The 13,862-nt window shown below is 28.1% G+C and overlaps 1 protein-coding gene across 2 annotated transcripts in view; it reads right to left on the bottom strand.

The window, feature by feature from the left end:
* Positions 1-6,867: 6,867 nt before the first annotated feature.
* The window catches only part of LOC142333996 (uncharacterized), a 402,091-nt gene continuing 395,096 nt past the window's right edge, over positions 6,868-13,862 (bottom strand). For both annotated transcript variants that reach the window (XM_075381664.1, XM_075381670.1), the window contains one exon: positions 6,868-13,304. In XM_075381664.1, coding sequence (XP_075237779.1) covers positions 11,547-13,286 — 1,740 coding nt within the window. In that variant the 5' untranslated portion in view covers positions 13,287-13,304 and the 3' untranslated portion in view covers positions 6,868-11,546. The remainder of the gene's footprint in view (positions 13,305-13,862) is intronic.

Below are 13,862 nucleotides of genomic sequence, written 5' to 3'. Positions count from 1 at the left end.
ATACGAAAAAGACTCGGAAATAATCGATGAATCATTAGAATGGTGTCCTATTGAGGCAATATTCTAATGAAGCAATGAAAGATTACAGAGAAATTGACAAAAACTTGGAAGATTTTGAGATGGACTATAATCTTACGCAATTAAATGAAGATCAAAAACGTATACTTGATAAGTAACAAAATGTGTAGAAAACTATTATGATCAAATTTTAAGATTTTTTAATAGTGGTGAAGGAGAAACTGGTAAACGTTTTTTATCCTCGCAATAAGGTGTTGTGTTAAACAAAAATTGAATGAAAGTATTTCGGCAACTGCTCCAACTGGTATCGCTACGCACAACATCAAAGGACTAACAATCCAGTGACTTTTTCAACGGCCTGTAGAACATGATGTTACTCTAAAATATAGACCATTGTCAGACATGGCATTGAAATCAATACGAGAAAAGTTGAAAAACACACCTTTAATAATTATTGATGAAATTTTGATGATATCTAACATAACTTTCATATATAAATCTTAGATTATGTGAAATATTCGACACTTCTGATGAACAAGAGGGTTGATTTGGAAAACGACACATTTCATTATTTGGAGATTTGTTGCAACTTCAACCAGTGCATGACAATCCAACTTACATTAAAATTACGTCAGATGAAACTAACAGATACTTAGGATTATTTGGTGCCTTTGATTTATGGAAGATTCTTTTCCATTACAATGAATTGAATATCAATGTGCGATAAAAAAAAAAACTATTTAGAATATTCAAAAGTGCTATCTCGAATTAGAATCGGTTAGTTATAGAATGACGATCTAAAACAATTTAATTCTAGAAAATTTGTTTCTACAGATACTGACTACTGTAAGAATTTGCTCGAATTGTGCAATTACATCGACAAACTCACAATAGATACGTTATGTTTTCTAGCAACCCGTTACATGTGTGAAACATTAAATACTGAAATGTTAAGACGCATCTCTTTTGAAGAAATTGAATTAGGTAATTATGATTCATTACAGTGTGCAACCTATTTGAGGAAAAAATCAATAAAGTTTTAAAATCAGATGATGAAAATTGTTCTACGACTAGAGGTCTTCCTAAGATAATTACTACAAGAATTGGTGCTAAAGTCATGTTGACTAGAAATATCAATGTATCTCAAGGATTTTTTGATTGTACCGTACGTATTGTAAAATGTTTAAAAAAAAGTCGATGATAAAAATGTTATTCAACAAGTAACGATTACATTATTTTCTGAGGAAGAACGTACGGTTGAAAGAATAAGTGTTAAATTTGAATTTATGGATAGTTTTCGTCATGCAAAACAATTTCCTATGTGTTTAAGCTATGCTGACACCGTATATAAATCACAAGGAATCGGTATAAAAAATGCCTTCGTAGATGCTGGTAATAATATTTTTACAGTTGTTTAAGTATACGACGCTTTTTCAAGAACAACGTCTATTAAGGAATTGCATTTGATCAATTTTGATCCATCCACGATCGAGCCGAATTCTGAAGCAATACATGAATACAATAGATTAAAATGTAAATATAGGCCTGATCTTCTAGTTCTTGAAGAGGGAAAAATGAATTTAAAAAAGCCAAGGGTGATATTTGGTTTATGCCTAACATCAATGAGTGCCAAGTATCGAATGATGCAAGTGATATAAACCACGTAAAAGATAGAGAATTGCACGGATTATCTAATGGTGATTTGGTTTCGATCCTGAAATTACCGAAAAATTATATATTATATACGTCACTTAAAAATTTTACAAATAAAGCAAACGTAAACGTGATAGAAATAAGAACATTTGTACAAGAGAATTTCAAAATTCAACAACACGATGCTATTGAATTTTTCACGAACGTTACGAATTTTTCAAAAACATTATAGAACACACTATCCAATACACAATTATTTGTGTAAATGGTAAATGTAAATATGCTTAACAGCACAAAGAAAATAATTTAGTTTTACACGTAGATATTAAAACGGATAATTTAAATAAAAATAACAGCTTAAGTCTCAAAGATGTAATTCATAATTTTAGTGAAAAAAATTCATGTCGAAGGTAGATTAGCTTATAACTAGGAATAATTAGGATTTAGAACTATAGAATGATCACTCACTTGATTTGCACATGGAATTAACGTTTTTCAAAAGCAAGTAAAGTATAACAACACTCGCTTATTGATCATGAATTACTAGTATTTTTGAAGTCGTTTAAAGCATGAAATCGAGCTGGCAAGAGGTTTTGCATTTTCAATCAACATATTGCAGAAAATTTGACTAATTTTTTATTACATCATTTATTTTTTAAGTATATATACAAGTATATAAAAAAATTGTTTATCTCCAATTATTTATCGATGATTTCATATTTGTTTTGTATTAAAAAGCTCTATCATTTAGTTACAATATTAGTAGAGGAATAAAATATTTAACAGTGTATATTGTTGTGTTTGAGAAAATGAAGTAGGAAAAATATATAACAATTATTATCTCGCCTTTCATACATATCTGTACTTTTTGATTCCGACAATGTCTTTTTGAAGAACTATACATAAATTAATTGTTGAATTTTGATTTTCGATTTTTGATGTTTTCAACTGACGGTAAACTATCTCCAAAACCTTAACAATTTTATTGTTGTTGTGAGTTTGGATAAACGCTTTTACACAGTTTCTGATGTACAGATTTACTTTTTTAGATTTCAATACTTTTTGTTTATTATTTCAATTACTTACTTTAAATAATATAAATTATTCCACTTTAATTAAATTAAATACTTATAAATAATATAAATTTTCATTGAGAGGTTATATCAAGTTTATTAAAATTTATCTCCTGAAATAAGGTTAGGTGCATGGTAGAACCCCTTCATTTAATTACGAGTTGGGGCCGCTAGGTATCACTGCTACCACCGTGCCTAACTTTCTTTCACTTTCTCCAATAGGAGAATGTACTACCAGTTACGCTCAGGTTGAATAGAGAAAGGTTGAAAATGTTAACACGTCTGAGTGAAGTTTTTTTTTACCCTTTTTTTAAACACTATGGGGACGACTGGTAATCGCCTAAAAAGACGTTGCCTCGATCGTGCCCATATTTCTTGGCGTTGAAGCGCCCCCCCTAACTTAGAGACCTAACGGACCCTTCCATCGGAGTTCCCTCTCGATCATAAGAGTATCCCAACGGTCCCGTCTGGATTGCCAAGATACCCCTCCCCAGGGGGGCTACCCTTCCCAGCCATATCCTACTCAGGGTCCGGATATGTCCCACGCATATCACATGTCTTGCGCGCCTGGATATGGAGGTTTACCACCTTAATTCTTAACAGTGCAAATCAGCCCTGTAAAGCTTATACTGATTTTCAATTAATTTTTTACACTGTTTCTTCAAAAAGGTAAAAATATTAAATAATATTTCTTCTCATTATGCATAAAAAACGTATATGATGATTTTTGATTGTCAAAGGTCTTAATAATATAAGTAAAAAAATGTATAAGGTAGAACAAAAAAATATAAAATGTAACAGCATCTAATTTATTTTTAACGTAGTGTTCTCTAGGATTTAAAAGCATTTCATAACACACCTCTCATATGAATTACCATATGTGGATACTGGTACATTTAAATTTTACAAATGAGGATAAATTTGGTTTTTCGGATGGAAAACTCACCTGAAACATCGGTCTGAAGGGAATTATAAAAAAAGACCAGGAAGAAATTAATGGTTAATAGATACTTGTAATGTTAAAACTGAGGATAACACCTCTTCTGAGTCAGGGGCTGAATGAGAGTATTCAAATGAGTAGGTGCAGAGCTTTGAACTCTCCAGAGGCTTATGTGACTTGATACCTCTTGATTCTTTCAGGAGTATTACTATTTTAATATTAGAAGTTGGTTTAGGAATTAGAGAAACTTCATTCGGTTTAGTTTTAACTTGAGAAAGACGCTATCTATCATTATTGAAATTGATTATTCCGAAGACAGCTAATTTCGTTTACGCAATTTTCAATTTTGTTGTTTTTTATTTTATATTTGTCTGAGGTATCAATATAATTTTGATAGTCAGTGTAACTTACGTATTAGGTATTATTCTTATTGATTTGACTGTTGTCTTTTGTCCTTCCTAGCACTGCTATTCTAACTTCATAGTTGACGCGTTTCGTAGTACTTCCATTCTCGATGGAAGCTCCTTCCACTACCCATCACTATAGTCATGGTCTCTTCTGCTTTGTCCCTCTCGCTCAAACGTTAATACAGTTTCTTGGATCTAATCCTTCTGATTCTTTACTTTAATGATTTTTAAAACTTTAATCTTTACATGGAATTAAGTGTCTATTGGTTCATTAGTCAATTATTCTAGACTATATAAACGTTTCACTTTTTCTACATAATATAATATTTTCATGGATTTTATTATTTCACTGGGAATATCTTCTTTTTCTGTCAAATATGTAGCATAATTTGAATCCTTTTTTCGTATTTATGTGTTCATTAGATTTTGTTTAAAATTTTCGCCCCATTTGTCCTATATACGTCACATTACAATCAAATGGTGAAACGTTAGATTTAATTAACATACTAGATCATAACATATAACCACCATGAAAAATATTTAATAATGATTTAAAAATTAATACTTAAAAATGTTATATTTAAATGTAGGATGTATAATGTAAAATTTTATATTTGATTACAGACAGACATTTTAAAGGAATGTTTACTAAATATTGGGATATAATGCTAATTATTTTACGCTAAAATTGTTAACTGGAATTTAATAGGTGTTCTACTATAATTTTAATTTATTTATATTGCTATGCAAATTCTAATAAATAGATTTAAGATTTTATTTTAAGATTAATGGGTTAAAATTTTTTAAACACATAATAAACCAAAATTTATTTTTTATCGTATTAACTTTCAGAAAGGAATACAGTTTACTTGAAAAAAAATTATTAAAAATTTAACTAATTAAAATACTAATTAATGTAAACTTCATTAAATATTATATCAGATACTTGACTGTTCCTAGCTTAAATATATATGTTTTATGTATTTTAACTAGGCAAAGTTTAATTAAGAAAATTCAAAAACAGTCAGGAAGCTGGAAGCAGCCAGACTTAATAGTCTCACGAGTAACTTAGTCAAAAAGTGAGGCGTTATTCTCACTCACTAACCTTGAATGCAGCCTACATACGAATTGCAGATGATAAAACGCGTTGAATAAGGAATTTATTTTATACTAGCTGGTTATATTGGATCCACTTGATTTAAATGAACTTCTATCTGTGCTTAATATATATATATATATATATATATATATATATATATATATATATATATATATATATGTGTGTGTGTGTGTGTGTGTGTGTACATTTTTCTTTTACATTATTTTATTAAGAACTTTGTAATAGTATGAAACACTTTTATTAAATTTAAAATAAAAAAAACATTAAAAATACAGTTGTTTTGAATTTTTATGATGTAAATATGCACATCATTTTTTAAACATGAAATAATACTATTATAATAAAATTTCAGGTTATTTCTATGATAATTTCAGCAATAGCAGGCGTTTAAAACTGTTACCTTCGGTATTGGAGGTAAAGTTTTACCTTAATCTACAGAATTACTGAAGGTGGATCCAGATCTCCTGCATCTCTCCAAAATTATTGAAGAATATTCGTACAAATATAATATTTTATAGCATTAGTTAGTTAAAACAGATCAAACAAGTATTTTTCTTAAGAACAGCAGATTAATATGATGTGTCTTTTATTTTTATTTAGACAAACTATAGTATCACTGTAGTGATTGTAAGTAGCTACTTACGATCACACTGAATTGATTACAGTTGTATTGTATTTGGTTATATCAGTTACAGAAATTGATTATAATTAAAACAGCATAGTTATGTTTCAATGTTACAGTCACACTGAACTGTCGTATGAACAAAAACTCTAATATTCTAAAATGAATAGAATATTCTAAGAACCTCCTTTAGACCGACAATAGTAAATAAGTACACTGTTTATGGCCGCATAATATTACGATCCATTTATATGTATAAATACATTTTATAAATAACCGATAATTTTTTTTCCTTTTTGTTAGCTTCCAGGACCACCGTTAGCTATTGCTTCATTACTGAAATGACAATTTTATAGCGTGTGAAAATGCCATGTTTGACCGTGATTCGACCCGCGACCTCCGGAAAGGAAGTATCACGAGACCCTACCACGGAGCCCTTAAGGCCACTTAAGCCACGGAGGCTGGCAATAAAATAGAAATAAAATATAAAAAAACAAAAAATTAATAACATAAAGATAAGAAAAATTTATAAAAAATCATCCTTACACTATGACAACAACGTTACTCAGTAGAGCTTCCAACATATTATGGTGACGATGTACTCGAATTGAGGAAATTTTCTCTGCATTACATCATATTACACTCTTATGAACTAATATGAACAGTGGCAACAGTAAGGAACAAAAATGTTAATTTATTCAGAATAATAATGTAATGTTATTATTAAGGAGATACTTACAAGTAATAAGGATTTTGAATAATACGACGTAATATATTAAAAATTATTTTGGTTGTTAATATTTAATTAGTATAACATTAATGAAGTGCAACAATTATTATCATCGAACATGTTGAACTTCTTATACTCTATGAAAAATATGTAAAAACCTTCGCAGATAATAAGTATGAGTTTTATATATCAAAACTAACAATTTTTTCAGTACAATAAAAAAAAAATAATTTATTAAAGAAAAAAAAGTAAATACATTTAAGGATTTATAAGGCAAATTAGAAATGAGAAGTTTATGAAAACATACAGCCTGAAAATTTATTATTGCAGAAAATTAAATTAAAACAGATTCATAAATTAACAAAACATTCTGAAACAATATATCCTCTTTTTTTAATTTCATTAAATATGCACTGAGCGTAATAATACAGTTAATAATTATCAATTTTTAACCAAACAATTGTTATTATTATAATATACTTATAAAATCTTTAATATACCCCCAGTATCAACATAACAAAGGCATCAGTCTTTATGTAATATTAAATATTAATGTAGACATTAATAAGAATAATCTAGTTCATAATATAAATAATAATAAAATATTTAAAAATTACAGTGACAATATAAATATTTTAGGGAAGTTTTATATTTATAATTTTTATTTTATATAAAATAATAAGATAAAAAATAGAAATTACAAAATATATTTTACATAATATCAAACATAAGAGTTATTATAAGGTATTATCCACGTATGATAATTAATGAGAGATACAGAAAGCTACTTATGAATATTTATATTACATTATTGCATTGCGAATACATTCAGCAAGATTTATTTTGCTTTAAGTTCCACTCTATCTCAGCATGTAATTATGTACGGAACATTTAATGGTCGAGTATAAATAAAATAGAAGCAGTTTAATCAATATTATATCCGATATCAACCAGTAAATATTCCGTATTATTCGATTTTACTATGTTATTTGCTTATCTATACAATTTAAAAAATATACATCTGTCATAAAAATACTCAAGTTACACACACCATAAAAACTATTTCTTTTTTTAAATTTATACACAAACAGTTAAAATCACATATCATGTATAATATAATTAAATTATAATAGCATTTTATTTTTTTATTAATAATCTATGTTTTTAATAGAATTTATTTGATAAATTGAAAATATAGAAACAATACAGTGAAACCTTTTGACGAAACATCACTCTTTCATAAAAAATAAATCTAAAAAGTGAAAAACTTGTTTCAGTTACCAAATATTGGTAAATACATATTTTCTAGAAAAATCTTAAGAGGCCAAACTATTTGTAATTAATATTAATTCAAAACGTAAACAATGAAGGCCAAGCAGGTGTAACCTTTATTTACCAAATTTTGGTTAATTGTTTGAAATTTTTTTTGTAATGATGATGTTGAATGAAGGAATACATATTTACTATCATACTAACACAAACTAAATTAAAATTTACTGAAAAATCAAATTAAAATTTGTTTTAATAAAGAAAAAGTAATTTTTATGTTTTAGAAGAGTTAAGTATGAAAAAGATTATTTTAAAAATGTAAGAAAGAGATTTTAAATTAAAATTAAGAAAAATTTCATATAATTAAAGAAAATAAAATCATAATTTTATTTTTATTACGTCAAAATAACGAAGTTATCAAACATTAATTATGTATACTTTACCTAGAGACTCTTAAACACATATCTAAAAATTATAAAATGTTGTTTTCTTATGAGAAATATTGAGTAATTATAAAACAAAATATAAAGAAATTAAAATTTTGATACGCGAATAAATATATTTTTAATGTACGTTATATGAGTGCGGGATAAGTAGTATAACAATTCTTTTAAAACAGTGAAAAAAAATAGTAAATTACTACGGTAAAACAGTCAAATAACAATCGATAATTTTGTTTATATGATACACAGTAAGAATCATTAATTAAATTTACATTTTCAGTAGATCAATGTTTGTAACTGTAATGTATATCACTGCCAATATTAAAACTTTTTTTTTCTATTCTACGGGTGTACTTTGCAATCTGGTCAACTTATGAACACCCTACGGCTTAATGAGGTAAGGATGAAATGAGTAGTTAGTTGAACCAAAACAACCAAATCACCCATACAATATCGAGTATTGAAATCCCTATAAAAATATCTTATTAACGTAAAATATCAGTACCTTTCTTAGGATGTGAACTTCAGAACCTTCGACTTCGAAAATCAGTCGTAAACAGCTGTTTGGTGATGATTTTAACAATAAACCAATTGTCAATAATAATGAATGTAATAATTATACATTTATTGGTTTATAATAATGTCGCTAAATTCTAAAACTTCATAAATTAATTATAAAAATTTATTACAGATGCTTATTTATTTAATGTTTCCGTTAAAATAATTTCAATTTAGGAATGTATTTAATTACGATAATCGTACAAGTAATTAAATAATCATATGAATTATTTATTTATTAAAAAGCCCATTTTATAATTTCAAGTGATGTAACCTAGAAAAGATTTCACTATATGATAAATCAATAATGTTATTAAAGTAACGTGTATGTCTTATTAAAGTAACATGTATATATACATAAACAAAAATAATTACTTCTATTTATCATTTTTAATATTATTATTATTACATTTAATTACCACAAGTTAAATCCAATTTTTAATTATTATAAAAAATTAAATATAACTATTGTTATACATAACATTAAATATGTCTATTTTATTTAAAAACAAATTACAAAAAAAAAAAAATCATAATAATTTTATAACACTGGAGTATTTGTGACGATCATCTTTATAGTAAAATAAGCTATTCATCCCATATATAAACCAATCAAAATCTTTCCAAATACAAAATAAATAAATATTCATTAATGCAATATTATTATTATTATTATTACTATTATTATAATATTATTTACATTTTGTTATTTTTTTATTTCCAATAATAATTTTAAAAAAAGTACGTGAAAATTGTCTACTTTAAGGTAACTGTACTTGAGTGAAACTAATGTACAATTTACAAGTATATACATTTGTGTTAGTAAACTTAATTAAAGAGACATCAATTTCATTAAGTAATAAAGAACAATTGTAATAGAAATTAATGATAAAACTATTAGTATATGTTATGGGTTGTTTTTGGTGTTTCTTAATGTTACATAAGATATATTATTCCCTCATTTAAAAATAATATAATACATGATCATGTACGTGAATTATTATAGTGCTTGTCAATCCATCAAGATAGATTGGCATAGTTCTTGTTTTTAATTGATGCTACATAGATTCGTAATAGAATTGTTTAATTTAAATTTAAATATAATTTAGAAATGTTATTTATCGTATCTGTTTGATAACATTATATTTTATTTTGTTATAAAAATATGTTTGTTAATGTATTAACTGTAATCCTTATGTACGTTCAATACTTGTTATTCCAAACATTTGTATTCGTAATAACAAAATTCATTAGATGCTAAGGTAAGTAACACATAAAATAGTAGTAAACAAAGATTGAAGATAGGCTTCTATTATAAAATACAGATTTAAAAAAAAAAAAAATTAATTTGTGTATAAATACATTCTCTAACAAGGGGATTGATTATATTTTATTTAAAAATAACTAAAAAGTAAAAAAAAAAAAAAAAAAATTTTTTATAAAAATAATATGTTATTTTTCTTACTTCAAATAAAATATAGAATCGCACATCATTTCAAATGGGAATTAACCTGTATGCAAAATTGCGTATCAATTGAATGATGAGTAAACGATAATAAATCTACTGCCATATTCGATCCAGAAAAACTTAGCGCTTAAAAAAAATTAATTATTATTATTATTTAAGAAATTAATTTAAGACATGTTAAATTGCATGGTGAGTTACAAAAATAATCACAACTGTAATAACTGTTCTGAATGATGATTACGTATTATTTACTAAACCTTAGTTAACGCTAGCAGCTCTCTGTGACTACGTAAAATAGCTGGCGGCGTCATAGAAACCTGTAACAAGTTATACTATGAATATTGCGTCAAAATTGCTACTTGTATAGAATATTCGTTTTAGTGTTTAGGGAGCACGTACTGTGTTTAAATTTCATATTGTTTAGTCGTATTTAATTAGTTGCATTTATTTTAATAATGTTGAATTTCTAACCAAATGTTTGTTTATATATGGTTTTGTTGTTTTGAAGTGTTCAGCAAAGCCGGATTGTTTATTATACTGGCTTTTATGTTCTCATTGTGGTGTGCGTTAAAGATCTACCCGTATGTACTATGTAAAAGCCGAGACAATCATCATATATGAGTATTTCTCTCTTTTTCCTCTTACAGACACATCTATACCGCTCTAAAATTAGTTTTCTTGTTTTTTTCAGCTATTTTGTTTACGACCGTATAATAGTTCAGGCAGATCAAGCAAGACCTTAAAGTAAACTCATTAAAAAAAAAAAATTGAACACATGTTACCAGAAATATTATCTAGATACGCTAAATAAATACTTTAATTTAAAAAAAAATTACATAAAAAAATAAACTATTCATTTTTTGAAAACATTACAAAATTTTAATTTTATCGATTGATTGCGTAATTATTTTCTACTAGTACATTTTAATTATTGCCTCATTTTTAATGTTTATATCCAAGAATAAATAAACATTGAATTTTAATGTTATTAGTACACATATTATAAATTCATAATAGCCTTATTTTATATACATTGATATTATTTTTAACGTCTTTCATCAAGGTAACATTTTATTACAATATTGTATTTCAACACGTTATGTGTGAAGAAGTGCACTTCAGTTATTACTACTAAACCTTATTTCGGTTTATCATTGTATAAACCCAATGTTATTCAAGTCATTCACTGTAATTAGTCTATAGTGAGTTATTTTAAATTATTTTTATTCGACAAGGTGTTGTAGTTCACACGTACACGATATGAGGTGACTTACGGCTTGTGGTCATGTATTCGTTGTTAACCGGAACCGGAACCCAAGGTTCCATATACCCTTGTTTATCGGGCATCAACATCAGAACGGGAGGTCCAGTTGCTAATCTATGGGTTTCCGCAGTATTTGAATGGGATTGCTCTTTATCTCTACCGCATGTCCAGAAACTGCGTTCCGTCCCTATCAATAACAAAACGATACAAAATGCTGCGAATAAAGCCAACACGAAGGCGGTAACTACTGCTACTGTGGTCCATGTTGTATCACAGCGAACAGTAGATTCTGGTACATTTATTAGTAATGTTCCATGCAGTGCTTCCGGCATATCACAACGCAAATCGTCCACTGTTAGCCTTAAAGGAACTGTTTCTTCTTGATTAGTTTGGGAAGTTTCATTAGTAGAAATTATTGGGCTATCACCGAGAGATGATTCTTGTTCTGCTAATTTCCATAGCCAAAGTAAAGAACAGTTACAATTAAAAGGATTGCCGGAAACATCTAACGTTCTGAGTCTGTCTAAAGGAAAATGAGATTCATCCAACGTAGTTAGCGAATTACGTCTTAATGAGATATGCAATAGATGAGGGTTGCCAAAAAATATACGGGAAGGAAATCTTGTTACGTACAAATTGTCGTTCATTACTACGGTTTCTAGGTGAATATTATCTACGAAAGCTCTTGATTCTATCCGATGTAAGTATGGCATCCAAGACAACCGAAGAACCTTAAGCTGGAAGAGACTTTGGAAGGCTACGGGAGGGATAACATTGAATGCATTACCGCTGAGATTGAGTTCTGTTAGACGACTTAATTTGGCCAGCTGTTGAGTCGGCACATTACTAAGATTATTGTAGCTAAGATCAAGATGGGATAATGCATGAAGGGAATTGAAACTCGATCCGTGTACATCGTTTATTACATTGGCAGCTAACTTCAAAATTTGCAAATTTTTAAAAACTAACGCAGGAAAAGACCGTTCTTCAAGTACTCCTATCAAGTTATTAGATAGCTCGACTACTTCTAAGGAGGGATTTGGAAGGTGTTTGAACACTGCACTGGGCACTTCTAAAATTTCGTTTCCCGTAAGGGAGAGAACTCGAAGCATTCTTAACGTTTTAAATACCGTATCATCGTAAAATGAAGTTATCTTGTTGTGAGAAAGGTCCAGCTCTTCCAGTTGGACGGTTTCATGGAAAGCGCTGTGTTCGACTTCCTGCAATTCATTATGACTTAAATCTAATGTTCGAAGAGATTTTAATCCTTTGAAAACACCTTTTTTCAAAGCCACCACTTGGTTACGGCTAATATTCAACACTAAGAGTTTGTCCTGCAGCTCAAAGTTATGTTTACCGAGATAACCGATTTTATTTATCGAAATATCCAAATGGCGAAGGTTTTGATAAATTCTTAGAGTATAATCGACGTTAATTATCCTATTTCCATGAAGGTCAATTTCCTGTAAGTCGGGATTTAACTGAATCGGAACCACTTCGAGTCCAGCATCGGCACAAGAAGCCTGAAGAGTATCATCCCTGCAGTAACATCTTGCAGGGCACATTCCTTGTGCAGATGTAATAGAAGCGAGGAGTACAGCAACCGCTACTATTCGTATATGTTGACTGGTCATACTGCTGCACCATGTTGACCAGGGCTGAAGGTGGAACCTTACTCCACCTGCCGAATGTGATCCCCAGCCCTGTCCCTCATCCTCCATGCCACATTGACATCGGATCTGAAACAAAAAAAAAATTGCTGATTTATTAATTCTTTTTTGAATGATTTTCTTATACATAATTTTGAAAAGGTACAATAGGGCTTGTTCATGTATCATTTTGTGCACAAACGGCTTTTTAAATGCAATTCATTCTATTTTATTCATCAATAATTGCTTTTGAGTTATATTATTTTGTATTCCTTTTATAGAAAATAATTAATGTCTTATATTTCTATAAGTCTGTTCACAATGTTTTTTTTCTAAATTATTCAAATATAATTTTTATTGTTATTTTTCATTATTGTTTTATATTTATATAGTTGCTCTATAGAAAACTTATAATAAGTATTGATATACGAAATAATAACCAGGAATCAATAAATTAAATTTCTGGATAGCACGAAGAATTTTCCTCATTATACCAGGATTTTTATCTCAGTACTTCTCACATGCGTGCAAGAAGAAAGAAATATTAAAAGAAAAATGTCGAAACAGTGTCAGTTAATCGATTACGTAATAAATACTTTCATAAAATATTAGTTTTATATATCTACCTGTATGTAGCTAATGCGCTAA

This window comes from Lycorma delicatula, chromosome 1, assembly GCF_047948215.1.
Source record: "Lycorma delicatula isolate Av1 chromosome 1, ASM4794821v1, whole genome shotgun sequence".
Lineage (NCBI taxonomy): Eukaryota > Metazoa > Arthropoda > Insecta > Hemiptera > Fulgoridae > Lycorma > Lycorma delicatula.
The sequence above is the reverse complement of the archived record's forward strand: the minus strand, read 5'-3'. Positions and strand labels throughout refer to the sequence as shown.